This window comes from Entelurus aequoreus, linkage group LG25, assembly GCF_033978785.1.
Source record: "Entelurus aequoreus isolate RoL-2023_Sb linkage group LG25, RoL_Eaeq_v1.1, whole genome shotgun sequence".
Classification (NCBI taxonomy): Eukaryota; Metazoa; Chordata; class Actinopteri; order Syngnathiformes; family Syngnathidae; genus Entelurus; species Entelurus aequoreus.
In genome coordinates, this window is record NC_084755.1 from 12,711,966 (window position 1) to 12,721,965 (window position 10,000).

At 34.4% G+C, this 10,000-nt stretch overlaps 1 protein-coding gene across 4 annotated transcripts in view; it reads right to left on the reverse strand.

Annotated features, from left to right (window-relative positions):
• Positions 1-10,000, reverse strand: part of baiap2a (BAR/IMD domain containing adaptor protein 2a) — a 200,062-nt gene that overhangs the window by 65,398 nt on the left and 124,664 nt on the right. For all 4 annotated transcript variants that reach the window (XM_062036479.1, XM_062036481.1, XM_062036478.1 and 1 more), the window contains exon 5: positions 3,606-3,677. In XM_062036479.1, the coding sequence (XP_061892463.1) occupies positions 3,606-3,677 (72 nt within the window). The remainder of the gene's footprint in view (positions 1-3,605; positions 3,678-10,000) is intronic.

Below are 10,000 nucleotides of genomic sequence, written 5' to 3' on the forward strand. Positions count from 1 at the left end.
TTGACAAAATTGGTGCAGTTCAGCTAAATTTGTTGGTTTTCTGACATGGACTTGTTTCTTCAGCATTGTCCACACGTTTAAGTCAGGACTTTGGGAAAGCTCAATTTTTGTTTCATCGGACATCACATGGACAAAGATAAGACCTTCTGGACGAAAGTTCTGTGGTCAGATGAAACAAAAATTTGTTTGGCCACAACCCAACAATATGTTTGTAGGAGAAAAGGTGAGGCCTTTAATCACAGGAACACCATTCCTACCGTCAAGCATGGTGGTGGTAGTATTATGCACTGGGCCTATTTTGCTGCCAATGGAACTGGTGCTTTACAGAGAGTAAATGGGACAATGAAAAAGGAGGATTACCTCCAAATTCTTCAGGACAACCTAAAATCATCAGCCCGGAGGTTGGGTCTTGGGCCCAGTTGGGTGTTCCAACAGGACAATGACCCCAAACACACGTCAAAAGTGGTAAAGGAATGGCTAAATCAGGCTAGAATTAAGCTTTTAGAATGGCCTTCCCAAAGCCCTGACTTAAACGTGTGGACAATGCTGAAGAAACAAGTCCAACAAATTTAGCTTAATTGCACCAATTTTGTCAAGAGGAGTGGTCAAAAATTCCACCAGAAGCTTGTGGATGGCTACCAAAAGCGCCTTATTGCAGTGGAACTTGCCAAGGGACATGTAACCAAATATTATCATTGCTGTATGTATACTTTTGACACATCCGATTTAGTCACATTTTCAGTAGAGCCATAATAAATTCATAAAAGAACCAAACTTCATGAATGTTTTTTGTGACCAACAAGTATGTGCTCCAATCACACTATCACAAAAAAAATAAGAGTTGTAGAAATGATTGGAAACTCAAGACAGCCATGACATTATGTTCTTTACAAGTGTATGTAAACTTTTGACCACGACTGTATGGGATGGTTTACATCAGAGCTGCCATTAGATGGCCGCTTGTAACAGTAAATAATTAATTAATTTGCCTGTGAATTGGATTATTTTACTTTTTTTTTTTTACGTACAGTGTAAAAAAAACATCTGTGAATACTACTACTGTTTTTTACGGAAACAAAATGGCAGCTTAGTAAAATATATGGTGTTTATTTAATTTTATTTTTTAACAACATATATTACTGTAAACAGAAAACATTTTTTGAATTTTATTTTGGTACCTCAGCTGCCAGTTTTTTACCATAATAAAATGTGGTACCTTTATTCCATTTACAGCAGTGGTGTCCAAAGTGCGGCCCGAGGGCCATTTGCGGCCCGCAGGTATTTTTTTAACGGCCCCACGACACATTTTAAAAATACGATTGAAAAAAATTAAAAACATAAAAAGTGGTATATAAGAGCAAACAGGTGAAATGTAACAAGAAAATGTTGCAATGTTTACTCTAATAACACAAAGCTGCCATGTAGGCTGTTTCTTTCTTTAAAAAATAATAATGAATTAAAATCAATGTCATTATGAATTATTGACCTATTCAAGGCTCCAATTACGTCACATTAAATATTTTGAGATAATTTTTGGGGAAAATGTTGCATATTTTGTGTTTGCCTTGAATAAACCGAGCTGTTTTTTTAAAGGGACTAAAACAAACAAACAAAAAACATAAACAACAATAAAACTTATAATTGACAGATAGATCTTGAAGTTGATCTCGAGATTATTGTGTTAAGAGTAAACAGTAAAAAAAAAAATTATAATTTATTTGTTAACACTTTAATGAGTAGGACCCTTTTGGATCCCCTACAATTTTAGTGTGATTAGTTTTTAAGTGTAATTGCTCAAAAAACAATAATGAATTACAATCAATGGTGTTATGATTAATTGACCTTTTTAAGGCTCCAATTATTATATAATCTTAAATATCCCACTTAAAAATTTTATTGGGTGAAAATATTGCATATTTTGTGGGGGGTTTTTCATTAAAAAAAGGGTTTTCTTTGACAAAAAGAGCATACAAATTAAATCTTTAAAAAATGTTACATTGACAGATAGACCTAATGTTGATTTAGAGATTTAAAACTTGAATAATAACACAAATAACAGTGTTTCCCACACATTCATTTATTTGTGGCGGCCCGCCACGAAAGAATTAAGGCCGCCACAAACATTTTTTTTTTTTTTTTTTGTGTCCTGTTTAGCTTCTCAGGCAAATCATATAGTTGATGTAGATGCCCATATCGGCTGTTCAGATTTACTTTACAAAAGAGAAGTGTAGGATCAAGATTTTTGGAGCTCTTTGTTCAGTGGATCAGATGTTTGATGAAGCTTTGTGTCTATCTACCACCACTACTGTTTTGTGTTTATTTGTTACTGACTGTGGCAGGACATCTCTGCCTCTGTTTCACTTTATGTTGCTGGTAAATAATATGGTTGTAGTAGTAGGCTAAAGTTAAATTACTTAGTATTCAAGAGACATTTTAGCTTTTATATTTTTATAAGATATATTTTTTGTAAGAACCACAATTAATAAATATATTTCAGTGAATAACTTATTATTCAAATCTGTATATAAATATGTACATAAAGTGTTGTAATTATATTGTAAAATGGATGGATGGACTGATGGATGGACGTTTAAAACAAAACTGTTATTATTAATTAGTAAGTATACATTTTTTGAGCCTTTTTAGAGAAAATCATATCATTGTAGTAAATTATGCAAATTACTTGATGTCATGGTGACCACGCCCATAGCCACGCCCCCACCGCCACAGATATCTTGGCAGTTTATGGGAAACACTGAATAATAATACTGAATAATGACACATTTTTTACATTTTTTGGACCAAAACCCTTTGGGGTCCCCGTGATCAAGCCTGAGTGGAAGCCTAAATGTATATTTTTTTATACATACATTGTATTGGTTTTTAAAATAAAAATATCAAAATGGCCCCTGCTTGCTTTGATTTTTCAATATGCGGCCCTAAGTGGAAAAAGTTTGGACACCCCAGATTTACAGTAATAATAAATAAATAAATGATAAATGGGTTATACTTGTATAGCGCTTTTCTACCTTCAAGGTACTCAAAGCGCTTTGACAGTATTTCCACATTCACCCATTCACACACACACATTCACACACGGATGGCGGGAGCTGCCATGCAAGGCGCTAACCAGCAGCCATCTACACCATAAAAACATCAACCGTGGATTTTACAGTAAAAAAAACAAAAAAAAAACCTGACAGATCAGTCGAGAGAATTTTACTGTAAAAAAAACAAACCTTGGTTGTTTTTTTGTGACTTACAGTAACATGCTGTAAAAACCACCGTAAATTTTACAGTAAAATCTATTGGTCATTTCCATAGTGTACAATTTGATGGATAACTTGCTTCGAAATCATAAGTTAAGCAGATATTTAAGTACGGTATTTATTTGAATTTTTAATAATAAAAAAAAAAATAAAAATGTCAAAATGAGAAAAAAATACCTAATACCTTTAGTAAGAAAATAAGAAAGTAAAGAAAGAAAATATAAAAGTTGACAAATTATTTCCAGGCATTTGTGGGCCAGATCTGGCCCGCGGGCCTTGAGTTTGACACCTGTGGTTTACATAGAGAGCTCAAATGCAGATTATGGAGATACTCACAGTCAGGTAGCGGGCATCCAGGTCCACCTTCTTCTCCAGCTCTGACAGCAGCTCGTTGTGGAAAGATTTCAGCTGAGGTGGGGTGAAGAAATCACATGAAAAACAAAACAGTTAATCCAATGTGTTATTACTTCACGCGTGCACATGTTGATAAGAATTGCACATCGACTGATAAGACGAGGAGTATCAAAAAGTCAGTTTTTACAAAGAAACATTGTATCCCATCAGGTTGTTTTTTTTGTTTGCTTTTTAGCTCAAGACTTTAATTAGAACTCCTGTTGCAGCCTGGGACCCAAATCTAATAAAATATAATACTTCCATATTATGCTCAAATAACCACAAGGAGGACGGAGAAGCAGGCAATAATTAAAGAGTGGCTATTTGAAAACTCATTAAATATAAGAAAAAGGACTTCAATGTGCATCTGCACTTTTTTTGGAACTTTGCCCATCGTTCACAATCATTATGAAAGACATGGCGATGGATGGATTTTTTTTTTTTAATGCATTCTAATTATAGTAGCGGAGCCAATGTGAGCTCCGCTATTTAGCCTATAAAATCCAATGAATAACCATTCAAAAAACGCCAACAACACCCAATTTACATTTTAGCGCCTTGAATATTAACCAAGTATTGGTGATATTGTTATTATAAGCGCTGTCGCAGACAAACTATTTACAATGGCACCGTGATCACTTCTGTGTGTCCCTATGTTTACATCATAGAGTGGTCTGCTGCTTCCTCGCTTCCCTGCTCCCTGTAAGCTTATTGTAGATCATAAATCATGGCGAGAAATAAATAAATGTATGTTGTAGATATATATATATATATATATATATATATATGTACATGCTTATATATGTATATGTATTTATATAACATAACATTTTTATATACTATTATTATTATTATTATTAAACATACAGTAAGTAATAAGAGGGGTGGGAGTACATAAGTTTTACTTCTTCTCACTCCTTTTCGGATATGTTTACCTTAATGTTATATTTTCATTTCTTGTTTCTTTTTGCTTTTTATTATTACTATTATTATTATTGTTTTTGTTATTCATTCTTGAATTGCTTTTTTTGTTGTTATTTTGCAAAATTTGTTTGTTTTTGTTTTGTCTACATATTCGAAATAAACATGAAAACAAAACAAAACGAGTAAGAAACTGGCGAAGACGACACAAAAAGCGCTTGTTCTCCTCAGCCCCCGACCCCGTTTTTTTTTTTCTAAATGGGAATATATGAAAAACCGAGCAATCGACATCCTAATGACGGCAGATCTTGTACAGTAAGTGATGTTTTATTATGTGGCTCTCATAGAGTCTGCAGTGAGTAATAATCAGTGATGAAGGACCAAAAGCAAACGTGATGCGTTTTTGACATTAATGTGATCAAAATTCGTAAATATTAAAATGTATGATAAAAGTGCCCGTCACTAAATAACATATATACTTACATCATGTATATAAAACCCTAATGGAAGTTTTTTTAGGGGCTTAATTGGCAGAATTGAACAGCTCCCATAGGCTCTATTGTAGGCTGACTTTTGATCAAATATATTTAATATTTAGAATGCATTAAAACAAATCCATCCGTCGTCATGTCTTTCATAATGATTGTGAACAATAGGCAAAATTTAAAAAAAAGTGCAGTTCCCCTTTAACAATGGCTTAGAGTGCATGAAAAAGCTGAGGAGAAAACATAGCTGTTATAACAAAGTTTATGGTACAACACAGCAGCCAAAGAACCAATGTTGAAAAACTCACAAAGATACATTAATACAGGCAATATTAGACATATTGCATGTTTGGTTTAGGAGTTATGCCTGAATACATTTTGCATTTTTTGCATTATTATTATCGAGTAAAAAACAAATGTTTGTGTTCGCAAACTTTACAAAAGCACATGGTTGTAGTAAAACTCACAAAGACACATTAATACAGGCATTATTAGATATATTGCATGTTTGGTTTAGGAGTTATGTTTGAATACATTTTGTATTGCTTTTTTCGCATTATCTCAGGATTCTAAGAAAATGACAGTCATATTGAGTAAAAAACTAAGTTTTGTGTTTGCAAACCTTAGAAAAGCACATGTTTCTAGTAAAACTCACAAAGATACGTTAATACAGGCATTATTAGATATATTGCATGTTTGGTTTAGGAGTTATGTTTGAATACATTTTGTATTGCTTTTTTCGCATTATCTCAGGATTCTAAGAAAATGACTGTCATATTGAGTAAAAAACGAAGTTTTGTGTTTGCAAACCTTACAAAAGCACATGTTTTTAGTAAAACTCACAAAGATACGTTAATACAGGCATTGTTAGACATATTGTATGTATGGTTTGGAGTTGTGCTTGAAACTTTTTTATTGCTTCAAACACATTTTCTCAGGATTTTAAGAACATTATGGTCATATTGAGTAAAAAAAACAACGTTTTGTGTTCGCAAACTTTACAAAATCATATGTTTCTAGTAAAACTCACAAAAATACATTGATACATGCAATATGAGACATATTGCATGTTTGGTTTACAAGTTGTGCTTGAATAAATTTTTTATTGCTTTTTTCGCGTTATCTCAGGATTCTAAGAACATGACTGTCTTATTGAGTAAAAAACAAATTTTTGTGTTTGCAAACCTTACAAAAGCACATGTTTCTAGAAAACCCCACAAAGATACATTAATACAGACATTATTAGACATATTGCATGTTTGGTTTAGGAGTTATGCTTGAATACATTTTGTATTGCTTTTTTCACATTATCTCAGGATTATAAGAACATGACAGTCATATTGAGTAAAAAACTAAGTTTTGTGTTTGCAAACCTTACAAAAGCACATGTTTCTAGTAAAACTCACAAGGATACATTAATACAGGCATTATTAGACATATTGCATGTTTGGTTTAGGAGTTATGCTTGAATACATTTTGTATTGCTTTTTTCGCGTTATCTCAGGATTCTAAGAACATGACAGTCATATTGAGTAAAAAACAAATAGTTGTGTTTGCAAACCTTACAAATGCACATGTTTTTAGTAAAACTCACAAAGATACATTAATACAGGCATTATTAGACATATTGCATGTTAGGTTTAGGAGTAATGCTTGAATACATTTTTTATTGCTTTTTTCGCATTATCTCAGGATTCTAAGAGCATGACTGTCATTTTGAGGAAAAAACACATTTTTGTGTTTGCAAACCTTACAAAAACACATGTTTGTAGTAAAACTCACAAATATACATTATTCCACGCATTAGACATATTGCATGTATGGTTTGGAGTTATGCATGAAACTATTTTTTATTGCTTCAAACACATTTTCTCAGGATTCTAAGAACATTATGGTCATATTGAGCAAAAAAAACCCTAAGTTTTATGTTTGGAAACCTTACAAAAGCACATGTTTCTAGTAAAACTCACATAGATACATTAATAGAGGCATTATTAGACATATTGCATGTTTGGTTTAGGAGTTATGCTTGAATACATTTTTCATTGCTTTTTTCACATTATCTCAGGATTCATAGAAGATTACTGTCATATTGAGTAAAAAAGCGCATTCATTTCACAACAGCAACTGAGTGGCACGATTAACATTTTAAAGCGTATGTAGAGAAATCTAGGATAAAGCAGTGGGGTCTGCAAAGGTACTGCAAAGGGGTCATAAGATTTTTGGTTGATAAACTTTTAAAAAAATATAAATTTTCCTATATTACCCCAGCAATTTTTTTAAAACCAATTCAAACGTCTTAAAAAAACATAATTAACATTAATCCAACACATTTTAGTGAACAGATAAATGAGCTTGTTAACAACAAATTTGCTCCAAAACTAATTCCTGGCATTACATAATTGGAAAGTACCCCCTCCTTTAAAAAAAGGGTATACATCAAGCAGATTAATGTACACTACCGTTCAAAAGTTTGGGGTCACATTGAAATGTCCTTATTTTTGAAGGAAAAGCACTGTACTTTTCAATGAAGATAACTTTAAACTAGTCTTAACTTTAAAGGCCTACTGAAACCCACTACTACCGACCACGCAGTCTGATAGTTTATATATCAATGATGAAATCTTAACATTATAACACATGCCAATACGGCCGGGTTAACTTATAAAGTGACATTTTAAATTTGCCGCTAAACTTCCGGTTCGAAACGCCTCTGAGGATGACGTATGCGCGTGACGTAGACCGGCGAACACGGGTATGCCTTCCACATTGAAGCCAATACGAAAAAGCTCTGTTTTCATTTCATAATTCCACAGTATTCTGGACATCTGTGTTCGTGAATCTGTTTCAATCATGTTCATTGCATTATGGAGAAGGAAGCTGAGCAAGCAAAGAAGAAAGTTGTCGGTGCGAAATGGACGTATTTTTCGAACGTAGTCAGCCACAACAGTACACATGTTTACATTCCCGAAAGATGCAGTCAAGATGGAAGAACTCGGATAACAGAGACTCTAACCAGGAGGACTTTTGACTTCGATACACAGACGCATGTAGAGAACTGGGACAACACAGACTCTTACCAGGATTACTTTGATTTGGATGACAAAGACGCAGACGTGCTACTGTGAGTATGCGGCTTTGGCTTCTAAACATTTGATCGCTTGACCGTATGTGCGCAACTTTTTTTAGCGTATTTACGTAACTTTTTTAAAATATATAAGCTTTATGAACCTTGGGTTAGGTGAACGGTCTTTTGGGCTGAGTGATTGTGTGTGTTGATCAGGTGTTTGAATTGTATTGGCGTGTTCTATGGAGCTAGGAGCTAGCATAGGAGCTAGGAGCTAGCATAACACGTACCGTACCGTACGTGCGCGTCACGTACGTAACTTTTTAAAAATATATAAGCTTTATGAACCTTGGGTTAGGTGAACGGTCTTTTGGACTGAGTGATTGTGTGTGTTGATCAGGTGTTTGAATTGTATTGGCGTGTTCTATGGAGCTAGGAGCTAGCATAGGAGCTAGGAGCTAGCATAACACGTACCGTACTGTACGTGCGCGTCACGTACGTAACTTTTTAAAAATATATAAGCTTTATGAACCTTGGGTTAGGTGAACGGTCTTTTGGGCTGAGTGATTGTGTGTGTTGATCAGGTGTTGTATTGGCGTGTTCTATGGAGCTAGGAGCTAGCAGAGGAGCTAGGAGCTAGCATAACAAACACGCAGGTGTTTTTATGCAGGATTAATTTGTGGCATGTTAAATATAAGCCTGGTTGTGTTGTGGCTAATAGAGTATATATATGTCTTGTGTTTATTTACTGTTGTAGTCATTCCCAGCTGAATATCAGGTCACCCCCGGCTCTCACAGCATCTTCCCTATCTGAATAGCTTCAACTCCCCACTAGTCCTTCACTTGCACTTTACTCATCCACAAATCTTTTCATCCTCGCTCAAATTAATGGGGAAATTGTCGCTTTCTCGGTTCGAATCTCTCTCACTTCATGCGGCCATCATTGTAAACAATAGGGAACTTTGCGTATATGTTCAACTGACTACGTCACGCTACTTCCGGTAGGGGCAAGCCTTTTTTTTATCAGATACCAAAAGTTGCAATCTTTATCGTCGTTGTTCTATACTAAATCCTTTCAGCAAAAATATGGCAATATCGCGAAATGATCAAGTATGACACATAGAATAGATCTGCTATCCCCGCTTAAATAAAAAAAATTCATTTCAGTAGGCCTTTAAAGAAATACACTCTATACATTGCTAATGTGGTAAATGACTATTCTAGCTGCAAATGTCTGGTTTTTGGTGCAATATCTACATAGGTGTATAGAGGCCCATTTCCAGCAACTATCACTCCAGTGTTCTAATGGTACAATGTGTTTGCTCATTGGCTCAGAAGGCTAATTGATGATTAGAAAACCCTCGTGCAATCATGGTCACACATCTGAAAACAGTTTAGCTCGTTACAGAAGCTACACAACTGACCTTCCTTTGAGCAGATTGAGTTTCTGGAGCATCACATTTGTGGGGTCAATTAATCGCTCAAAATGGCCAGAAAAAGACAACTTTCATCTGAAACTCGACAGTATATTCTTGTTCTTAGAAATGAAGGATATTCCACAAAATTGTTTGGGTGACCCCAAACTTTTGAACGGTAGTATAAATTAATAATTTATACATTTTTGAACTTTTTTTTCTGATTTGGAAAGACAAAATATGTTCTAAATATATGCATCTTAAGCCGCGATATTTATAAAATAATGGATTTCATAGTTTGGCATTATTGTTTTTATACAGGCATGATTTTAAAACACAACATACACTATATTGCCAAAAGTATTTGGCCACCTGCCTTGACTCACATATGAACTTGAAGTGCCATCCCATTCCTAACCCATAGGGTTCAATATGATGTCGGTCCACCTT